The sequence below is a fragment of the Bidens hawaiensis genome, unplaced genomic scaffold, assembly GCF_021521415.1.
Source record: "Bidens hawaiensis isolate Kalapana, Puna unplaced genomic scaffold, B.hawaiensis_p1.1 tig00030803_1, whole genome shotgun sequence".
Lineage (NCBI taxonomy): Eukaryota > Viridiplantae > Streptophyta > Magnoliopsida > Asterales > Asteraceae > Bidens > Bidens hawaiensis.
The window spans coordinates 125,253-137,017 of record NW_027495152.1 but is presented as its reverse complement, the minus strand read 5'-3'; the positions used below and the strand labels follow the sequence as shown (position 1 = coordinate 137,017).

Here is an 11,765-nt window from a genome sequence, read left to right as displayed (position 1 = left end):
ATAGGGAAGGACTGCGAACCTTGTACGTGTTGTGGATGTATTGCAGCATAGGAAAGGACTGTGAACCTTATACGTGCTGTATTTGTAGCATAGGGGAGGACTGCGAACCTCGTACGTGCTATGAATTAGGTTGCAACATAGGGAAGGACTGCGAACCTTGTACGTGTTGTGGATGTGCTATGGTATAGGGAAGGCCGCGATCCTTGTACGTACCATAAATGGTGAACATAGGTAAGGACTGCGAACCTTGTACGTGTTCACGACCTTGAGTACAGGTATAGACGGTGGCCTATGAACGTACTCTCGGTTTACTGAGGTTAGTGATTGTAGATGTGTATGTATGTATGGTAGCAAGTATGTATGTAGAACAGAAGGGTAACTAGTGAAGTATGGATATGTATCTACGGATATGTATGTATGTGTATGTATTGTATGGCGTTCGATTAACTAGAACTCACTCAGCGTAGCTGACTTTTAGTATGCACGCAGGTGAGCTGATTATAGAGTTAGCATGAGGATGGCACATGGCATGGATTGAACGGCTGGCATCTGAAGAAAGAAGAAAAGATTTAATGTTTTGTAACAAATGATTGATGTTTTATATTACGCGAAAAGTTTTAATGAACTCTGATTTGTAAGAACTGTGTTTATGAGTAAATCCGACGCTAAAGTAAGGCTACCGGGTTCGGGGCCTTACAATTTCAGTACCAAAACCCGTATCCGGAAACAGAGCCGATTTGTACCCTGTAATACTCGAAAACCGAAACCGGATTTTTTAAATACCCAATATATACTCGAAAACAACTGGAAAATACTCCAAAAAGTTCAGCGCTTTAAAAAACCCAATCTATATAAAAAAAAAATACCTGGAGTCACCCAGAAAATAAGGCTTTTTCAATGCTCGGAAATAGGGTATTCAAATACTCAGTGCATCAGGTATGATTTGTAGAGACAATACCCCGATCCGAACCCGTGTATTACCAATACTAGGGGTGCAAACGAGCCGAGCCGAGCCCAAGCTCGACTAGGCTCGAGCTCGGCTCGTTTAACTTAAACAGAGCTCGAGCTCGAGCTCGGCTCGATTCGAGCTCTATTTTCAAAGCTCGAGCCCGGCTCGTGAGTAGATTTTCAAGCTCGAGCTCGGCTCGGGCTCGACTCGTTTAGTTATATCAACTATTTTTTATATAATTATAATTATTTTTATATAATTTTTTTTTCTATTATAACTTTATGTAAAAAATAATATATATTATTTAGTTATTTCTATTTATTTTTTCATAACATTATATATATTAATTAATAATTATTAAATATATATTTTAAAAAACTATAAAAATGACAGGCTCGTTTAGGCTCGCGAGCCGGCTCGAGCTCGATAACTGAAGCTCGGGCTCGGGCTCGTTTATTAAACGATCTTATTTTTAGGCTCGAGCTTGGGCTCAGGCTCGATTAAGCTCGGCTGGATCGAGCTTTTTAACAAGCCGATCTCGAGTATCTCTGCTCATTTGCACCCCAAACCAATACCAGATTTTTTAATACCTAATCATATCCAAAACCCTGTTAATATCCGGATTCGGGTATTAGAAAAACCTGACTTGTGCACAGGTGTGACTAGCTAAAACGGAATAACGACGAAAGCACTTTCTGGAGTTTCTTGATAAAAGTATGAAAGAGATGCTCTCAAAAGATCCCATTCTCTAACTCTTAACTAACTTCCTATCTATCAAATCATTCTCTTAATTAATTACACCTTCTTCTTCTTCTATTCAATTACACCTGCAAGCAAGCAATCAATCAATCATGGCGTCTGTTACTCTCAAATGCTATCATCTTCCTTATTCTATCAACAACACTAGTAACATCTCTTCATCCAAATCCACTCTTCGTTTCAATTGTCCAAACCCTAACCGACGTCATCTCCTTATCTCTTCTTCTTCCGATGATGCAGCTGCATCTGGTTCCGTTACGTCCGGCGATAACATCTCTAGGTCTGGTTATGTATTCGCGCTTGTTTTAATTTAGCTGTTGTTTGTTAATTACGTGTAGTTTATATGAAATTGATACTACACGTGTTGAATTTGAGGCAAATTGAATATGCTTGATTCTCTAGTTCATTTAATTTCTGTTTTTTTATATGAACGCAATTGAATTGACTTTTAGCTAAGGTAGAGAGTAATATTCATCGGTTTGAAAATTGAAATGAAGAAATTGAGCTTGTATAGATAAAAATTATGTATGTATACATATATACACAAAATTATATATATATATATATATATTAAGTATAACTTTTCAATCACATCAAAGATTTTGACCGATTTCGACTAATTTTGACCGTTTTCACCCATTTAGGGGCCAATTAGGTGAAATCAAATCGGTAGCCCTCCGATTTCCGATTAATCGGCGGCCAATCGCGATTTTTATAACACTGAGGTTACGTAGGTATAGGTGTTAAGATACTTGGAGTTTGAAATAAATCAAGAATAATCATAGATACAAGTTAGTTGTGCTTGAGTGAATTTGTATTTGTTAAAGCAAATGCATAGATATAGCAAGCTGTGCTTCCAAAAGTATTAAAGAAGGTGAACACATGCTGATTTTCAGTTTTGTTATCAATGCAGCAACTTCTGTATTATTGAAGGGCCAGAGACTGTTCAGGATTTTGTTACGATGCAGACAAAGGAAATCCAAGATAATATAAGGAGTAGGCGAAATAAAATCTTTCTCCTAATGGAAGAGGTAACATCTTCACCTTAATGCTTTGTCAATTGCACAAATATGAATACCATATTATTTGACATTTGTTCATCTTTACAGGTAAGGAGGTTAAGAGTGCAACAACGGTTAAAACACCTTAAAGTTAACGAGGGCGGCGTTGAGGACAATGAGATGCCTGACATTCCATCTTCAATTCCCTTTCTACCTTCAGTGGTAAGTTATATTATCTTCTGCTTATAATCTGATGTCAAAACTCAAAAGCTTGTTTAAAGCAGGCTTTAGTGTTAACTTTCTAGCGGTATGACATATAGACACATTTTAATAAACCGTTAATAAACCGTACGTAATATTATTGATTCATTGTCAAATATTTGATTACAATAGGATCCTATATATAGGACTAGATATTACACTTAAGTACCACCAAGAACAATAAATATAAAATACATCTAATAATATTGTCTAACATCCCCTCGCAAGTTGAGGGCGGGGAATGACCTGCAACTTGGACCTTAACATCAGAAATCTTTGTGACGGTAGTGGCTTTGTAAAAACATCAGCTATCTGGTCATGCGTAGATATGAATTGAACATGTAGTTTCCCTCGAGCAACCTTCTCACGAACAAAATGATAATCGACTTCAACGTGTTTTGTGCGGGCATGGAACACGGGATTGGCAGCGAGATACGTGGCACCCAAATTGTCACACCAAAGCGTGGGTGAAACCTTGGAGATAATACCAAGTTCATTTAAGAGAGCCTCCAACCATGTTATTTCAGCAACAGTGTCAGCAAGAGCTTTATACTCGGATTCGGTGGAGGACCGAGAGACCGTGCGTTGTTTGCGAGCATTCCACGAAATAAGATTTGATCCTAAGTAGACCGCAAACCCCCCCGTGGACCGACGGTCATTTGGACACCCGGCCCAATCAGCATCGGAATACGCTTTCAGAGTAGTGCGCCAATGAGCATTAGTGAAAGCATGAAGAGAAGACCCAGAATCATGCCGGATAAAAAGACCAAAATGAGAGGTACCGTTGAGATAACGTAAAATCCGTTTAACAGCCGACCAATGATTTTCAGTTGGAGCATGCATAAATTGGCAAACTTTATTGACAGCAAAGGTGATATCGGGTCTCGACAAGGAGGCATGTTGAAGAGCTCCAACTGTTTGGCGATATTTGGTAGGATCAGCCAATAAGGGGCTGTTGCCAAGCCTTAAGTTTTCCGAGCTACTCATTGGAGAAGGCACCGATTTGCATTCGGATAATCCAGCCCATTTGATCAAATCAGAAATATACTTGCGTTGGGACAAAATTAGGTTTTTGCCATGAGAAACAATTTCAATGCCCAAAAAAAAATGCAAGTTACCCAGATCTTTAACTGCAAAAGAGGTGCCCAACTTGGTGATGACATCATTAATAGCCGTAGGCTTATTACCAGTAACAATAATAACATCCACGTAAACGAGAATATATACCAAGGTGCCTTGAGCCTTTAGAATGAATAAAGATGGATCAGTTTTGGAGCCAGCAAAGCCAAGATGATGCAAAGTAGCTGAGAGACGTTCAAACCAGGCTCTCGGTGCCTGTTTCAGACCATATAAAGACTTATGTAGGAGACAAACATGATTAGGTTCAGATTTGTCAACAAAGCCAGGTGGTTGACGAAGATAAACAGTTTCTTTCAATTGACCATGAAGAAAAGCATTCTGGACATCTAGCTGCCGAAGAGACCTTTGGTTTGTTACGGCCAGAGATAAAATAATCCGAATTGTACTAGCCTTTATCACAGGACTAAAGGTCTCTTGAAAATCAACACCAGGTTGTTGGCTAAATCCTTGTGCGACAAGCCGTGCTTTGTAACGAGTTACATTCCCATTCTCATCCTTTTTAATCCTGTAAACCCACTTGGAATTAATAACGTTAGTATTTTTAACAAATGGTACAAGAGACCATGTCCCATTCTTAACAAGGGCTTCAAACTCTTTAGCCATGGCTTGGCGCCACGTTGGCGACTTATTGGCGACAGTAAAGGAGGATGGTTCGAGGGAATCAAAAGGGCTAGTGGAGGTGTGATAGGCTGAGGGATTGTAGCGAGATGTGGGCTTCGGATTGGGTCGAAGGTTAGATGGACGAGGGGGGTGTTGTGTGGATGATGGTGGGGGAGGTTGTGGTGGTGTGTGTTGAGCTGTAGGGGTGAGGCCTGTAGTGGGTTGAGTTATAGGGGTGGGGGTTGTAGTGGGCTGGTTAGGAATGCTAATTGGAATATTGAGGATGAGCTTGTGTATGGGTTCAGCTGTAATATTGGGAATGGGTTGGTTTATTGGTTCAGTTGTAGGAATAGGTATAGGGTAGGAAGAAAAATAAGGAGGCATCTGGTCATTTATTGTGGGTGTAGGAGTGGGGGTGAATGGGAAGAATTGTTCATTGAAACGAACATGACGAGCAATGTACATGCGTTCGGTATTAAGATCTAAGCAACGATACCCGTGATGAATAGGACTATATCCTAAAAAGACGCACGGGGTGGATCGAAAATCCATTTTGTGACGATTATAAGGACGTAGATATGGAAAACACCGACACCCAAAAACCCGAAGAAAGGAATAATCAGGGGGTCTTTTGAAGAGATTCTCGTATGGTGATTTGGTGGAATTAGCACGAGAAGGCATTCGATTTATCAAGTAAACTGCTGTTACGAATGCAAAATTCCAAAAGCGTTGAGGGGTGTTGGAATGAGCAAGGAGGGTAAGGCCCGTTTCCACAACATGACGGTGTCTACGCTCGACAATACCATTCTGTTCACTTGTGTGTGGGCATGAGCGCGTATGAATGATACCAAGTGAAGAGAAAAAGGGTGCAAGGCTGCGAAATTCAACCCCCCCCCCCCCCCCAAATCAGTTTGCACGTGCTTAAGTTTAGTATTAAATTGTCTTTCAAGCATAATGACAAATGACTTAAAGGTTGAATAAGCATCAGATTTTTGAGCCAATGGATAAAACCACATATATCGTGAGTGGTGGTCAACACATAACAAAAAAACCTATGTCCATTAAAAGAAAGTGATGGAGCAGGTCCCCAAACATCACAATAAACCAAATCCAAAATATTATTACTACGAAAATTTGAAAGATTCAAAGACAATTTAGAGGATTTCCCCATTTGACATGAAGAACATAAAGATGGAAACAATTTTGATGAAACTGGTAAAGAACTACTAGAAATAATAGACTGGGGAACACGAGCATGTGGATGTCCGAGACGGTGATGCCAAATTGTAAGAAACATGTGGAAGAGACTTCAACTGAGGAATGCAGAGCGAATATAGACCTTGACTACTTGGACACGTGAGTAGGATGGCACATGTAGATTCGTCCTTCACAACAAAAAAAGACGAGTGAAATTCAAAGAAAACATCATTATCCATGCAGAATTGTTGAACAGATAGGTGATTCTTTTTAATTTGGGGTACATGAAGAACATTAGATAGATTAAAGGTTTTGTTAGGAGAATAGATTTTTGAGGAACCAATATGAAAGATAGGAAGAGGATTACCATCGCCAACATGAAGTGAGTTGTTACCATAATAAGCTTCAGAGTTGTCCAAAAACTTGCTAAGTCTGGTGTGACATGGCTGTTGGACCCTGTGTCAGGAAACCACGGGGAACCGGATGCTGATCCATTTGAGAAGGCTGCATAGTTTGCCTGAGACGGTTCACGAGCAGAAGAAGAACTGGACTGGTTGGGACACTAGGCGGGAATATGATCAATACCACATCGGTTACAATGTCCATACACTGTATTTTGAGTAGACGCCCAAGCAAATTGTTGTTGGTGGCTTTGACCACCGGTACCACGAGAGTCATCACAGTTTCTGTGGTAATTGCCATGCTAGTTGCCACGTGAGTTTCCACGACGAGTGCCACGATAATTGTTGGACGAGCGATTGACATAAAAGGCTTGAGGCCGAGTATTTTGAGAAATAATAGGGCTAAGTTGATACCCTAATTGTGCCGCAATTTGTTGTAAAGTGGTCAATGAAGTTTGTGATGGGGGATTGGAATGAGGTGCATGACCAGCCATGGAGGCTGTGAAAACTTGAGGTGCAGTTGGAGTATGACGGCTGATCACAAAGTCGTGATCACCGAGCAATCCATACAATTCACTGAAGGTGATGGGTGGTGATCGAGCCACAAGGGTTGCTTTGAGGCCATTATACTCGTCACGAAGACCGGAAATAGCAAGCATGGCTAAGTCCTTGTCTTTAAAGGGTTCGTCAATATTAGCTAAAGCAGTGGCATACTCTTGCACGCGGCTGAGATAGGAGGCTGGGCTTTCATCGCCTTTCATCTCAATCTTTAACAGTTGAGTTTTTAGCGTGTATTCCCTAGAAGAGTTGTTCGGTGCATATGCCCTTTCAAGCGAGAGCCATAAATCTCTAGATGTGGTACCTTGAACATGCTGAAAGGATGATTCAGATATGGTGGAGATGACAATCATTCTTACGTGGGCATCTTTGGTGATCCAATGGAGATAACCAGGGTTGTCAACAGAGGCTGTGTCTGTGGTTGCAGCAGTCTTCGGTGGTGGGCATTTAATTGTACCGTCTATGTAGCCGAACAGGTTGTTGGTGACTAAGAAGGGATGAATCATCGCTTTCCAGAACCCATAGTTGGTGGGTGATAGCTTGAAAGCAAACTTATGAGAGTTATGTGCAGTTTTCTCTACAGTGGTAAAGGCTGCAATCATCGCCATTGAAGGGAGTGGTTTTTGTGGATCGAAAAAGAAAAAAAAACAGAGAAGCTGCGATGCAGCTAGGGTTTGGCAGAGAGGCTGCAACGGCAGCTAGGTTTACCAGGCTGTGATACCATAATAAACCGTAGGTAATATTATTGATTCATTGTCAAATATTTGATTACAATAGGATCCTATATATAGGACTAGATATTACACTTAAGTACCACCAAGAACAATAAATATAAAATACATCTAATAATATTGTCTGACACATTTAAATTTGATACTTATGTTTTTTATTCTGAAAACATGATACTGTCATTATAAAATATTCGCTAAACCTTGTAATGGGATAACAGTAGTAATATATATCACAAGATTATTGAAGTAAATTACTTTTATCGAAGTCACTTGCTTATATGTACAAAAGCTAATATTTTGATTGCCTTTCAGTAGGCTTGTAAACAAACCGTACGGGACATGTTGGTGTTCGTTTGTTTATAACTAACCGAATAAACGATCAAACACGAACAATTAAGCGAACAGGGTTTTCTTGTCCGTGTTCGTTCGTTAAGGAAATGAGTGTGTTCGTTTGTTAATAGTATAAACGGGCTGTTCATGAACATAAACGAACGACCATAACTCAACCTAGATGAAGAAACATAACCAAGCGAACACAACTTAAAATCAAATGTGAGCATCAATCTGGCGGACCTAAACAATTATAAAACAAACGAATGTAAATAAACGAACATCAATGAACGTTCACGAACATAAATGGACAAAAAAATTAGTCCATGTTCATCCGTTTATAAATTAAACGAACATAAGCGAACTTCCTGCTGAGCAGCTCAAAAACGGTTCACTGAACCTTTGGTTCGTTTTCAACTTTACATACTTTTCAATATGTGAAGTTGATATGTTTTGTAGGTAACTTTAATATTCTTATTGGTAATTGGTAATATATTTTCTTACTAATGTGTATTTTTCTTTCTATTTGAGATAGACACCAAAGACATTAAAGCAGCTCTACTTGACAAGTTTTTCATTCATATCAGGAATTATAGTCTTTGGTGGCCTTCTTGCACCTGTCGTAAGTTCGTTTTTTGAATGATTATTCTTTTAACTTTTGAGTTGTCAAGTATATGTTTGTAACATGGAAACTTATTTTCATGTCAGTTGGAACTAAAGCTTGGTTTGGGTGGCACATCATATAAAGATTTTATAACCAATATGCATCTACCTTTGCAACTGAGGTGTGATATACAAACCCGGTTAATGTATGCATTGATTTAAGTAAAATGTTTACACAAAATATTTCTGTATTTGTTTCAGTGAGGTTGATCCGATAGTGGCATCCTTTTCTGGTGGGGCGGTTGGTGTAATTTCAACTCTGATGTTGCTTGAAGCCAATAATGTCATGCAACAAGAGAAGAAAAGGTGCAGATACTGTCATGGAACTGGTAAGTAGTCTCCCAAACACTTTGTTGTTTGTTCTTTTTTTTAACTATGAATTAAAAATGTTTTAATTATTGTTACAAAGTGAAATATTGTTATTCACTTATTGTTACAATAACAATCAATTTTTTTGAATAAAATGATTTAGAAGGTTGTATGCATTAATAGACTCTGGGCTAGGGGAGGTTGGTTTGTGTCATCGATTTTGGGCTTCAACCGAATCAAAAACCAATAATATGGTTTTTAGGTTTTCGAAACCATTTGGTTTTCGTTTTTTGGTGTTTTTGGTTTTATCATTTGAGACTTAAATATTGGACGGGATAAAATGGCTCAAAATAATGAATTTGGGTTTGAAACTTTGGACCTAAATTTTTTAATTGTTAATCTATTATTTTATACATTTGGACCTAAAATTTTTGTACTAGAACATTTATTAATTTTTATAAATTACCGAAAATCGGTTTTTGGTTTCTTTTGGTTTTTTCTGTTTGGTTTGGTTTCAGTCGGTTCGGTTTTCTTTTTTGGTTTTTGGTTGAATGCAAAACCAAAAACAACACAGAAAATTTGGCCTTTTGAAAATCATAAAACCAAACCGACTTTTTATTGGGTTTGGTTAAAAGTCGGACATTCCTGTTTTATGACCAATTTGAGATAATGCACAAGTACACAACCCAAACCGACTCGTTCATCAATAGACAGGGTTAAAATTTCTCTCTTAATTATACGCATTAATTAGAGGTGTTGATGTACTAAAATACAGGATACTTGGCATGTGCACGTTGTTCTTCTAGCGGTGTGTGCTTAAATGTAGAGCCAATTTCTGTAGCTAATGCTTCTGATCGTCCATTACGCGCTCCAACTACCCGAAGGTGTCTCAACTGCTCTGGGGCTGGAAAGGTACTAAAAACTACATATTCATGAAACTTCATTCTGGTGGTCTATTTTTTGTTTGGTTTATTGTTTATTGTGACTACATTGATTCAGGTAATGTGCCCCACATGTCTTTGCACGGGAATGGTAATGGCAAGCGAGCATGATCATCGAATAGACCCATTTGACTAAATTGCTGACTTGAACCAATGCTGCTCGGTTATAGGGAAATGATGTAACTTATATTGGTAAACCGAGGTTTATAGTAAAACAAATATGCATTTTAAGTATATTCAGCGGTCAAATTACTTTCGATTTAATGTATACCAGCTTGTATACTTGGTGATGGTACACTCTTGATACTATATAGCAACTTGAAGTATTTGGTTTATCGATTATTAAAGTTTAAAAAATGTGTAAAAGTAATATCGATATAATTTCCTTTTCATTTAACCAGGTGTGAATATATTTAAAAACGATCGGGCCTGGTTCATGTTTTTAAAAAAGGTTAAACTAAAAGTTCAAATACATCAAATCGCTCGCATGATACTTTAATAGAATTATGGTTGTAAAAATCCTGACTAGGCGTCGATTAGTCATCGACCAATCCTAGTTAGTCCTTATTAATTTCCGATTAATCCTGATTAATCACTAGTCCTCACCCTATCATCTAACTAGTACCTAGTGATACCGCAACATCGAATAGAATGCTGAAGAAGCTAAGCACGTTCTTTTAAGTATGTAGTTGCAAAATAAGCATCACATGATGGCTATCATAGAAAAATAACGTGATGATTTGATCACACGCTTGCTTTCTTATCTTACTATGATATGAATGGGTGTCTGCATTCAATTAAAAAATCATGTAAATGATGCCCTTAATCATAACCGACTATCATTTAATCGCCAATAAAAATGGCACAATTAGGTGGCGGCCTAGGGGAGACAGACTTAATCACCAATTGCATCCACTATTAAGGTTATCCACCACCAATAGTAACGACTAATATGTCTAACCACATAATTAGTGTTTTCTCGTCACATCTACATTCCATAATCCATCTCTTACACACTTACACCAACAATTCCAACTTATTTGGAAATAAATACTACATGCCACGACCCCTTTTGTGATTTAAAAAAAATATATAGCCCCTAATATGAATATGAATAGATAACTACCGTTACTTTTAGAAAAAAAAAATAATAAGAAATCGTTATTTGTTGTTACTTATAAATTTATCTTCTATAAATAATAGTTTCAATAGCTTCAGCTGAGCACGTACGAAGTCGTAAGTTTGGATTCTGATTTTTATTTTTTAGTACAACAATCTATCACTAATTAATTCTTTCATTTCTTGTTCAGTTTATGTGTAAATATTAATAATGTTGGCATATTAACAAACAGTTGGTGTGAAGCAATTAAATTATAATGAGATGATAAAGATAAATGGAAATCAGAAACAAATCGCACCTCAATTCAATTCAATTCATCATAGACCAACAGTTCACTATTGTATTGTTTGTTTTCTTGGTCTAATTTGGTTCAGGAATTTCATCAAACAGCTAAAAACTAAAAAACCAAACATGGTCAACACAATTTGATCATTTGTTTCATTGACTACGATTAGATCTTGATCCTCAAAACATAGGTTGCATTAGTCGTCTAGCATCATATACGGTTCGTAACCATTCACGTGATGCCCTTTCTTGCATATGCTAGTTGGCGTATTGTGGATGTGCACTTTTCTAGCATCCTATACGGTTCGTAACCATTCACGATCTCAACATGTCTAGTTGATATGGATTATATATTCATCCATTAAATTATATGAAGCATCCTCATTAATTTCATGTCATCTAAAACAGAAGTAACAAAACAATACACTAAACATATTTCCATTTCTCATAATATGTGAAAAACTAGAAGTCTAGAATAACATCTCTTAAACACTAAGATGATAATAACTAACTAACAACC

General features: G+C 37.8%; 1 protein-coding gene across 1 annotated transcript; it reads left to right on the top strand.

Annotated features, from left to right (window-relative positions):
* Nucleotides 1–1,800: 1,800 nt before the first annotated feature.
* Nucleotides 1,801–10,105, top strand: LOC143581082 (protein ORANGE-LIKE, chloroplastic-like). The gene is made up of 8 exons (XM_077063947.1): nt 1,801–1,988; nt 2,622–2,739; nt 2,818–2,931; nt 8,463–8,549; nt 8,636–8,712; nt 8,792–8,919; nt 9,675–9,811; nt 9,899–10,105. The coding sequence occupies exons 1-8, from the start codon at nt 1,801–1,803 to the stop codon at nt 9,974–9,976; spliced, it is 927 nt and encodes a 308-aa protein (XP_076920062.1). The 3' UTR covers nt 9,977–10,105.
* Nucleotides 10,106–11,765: the final 1,660 nt, after the last annotated feature.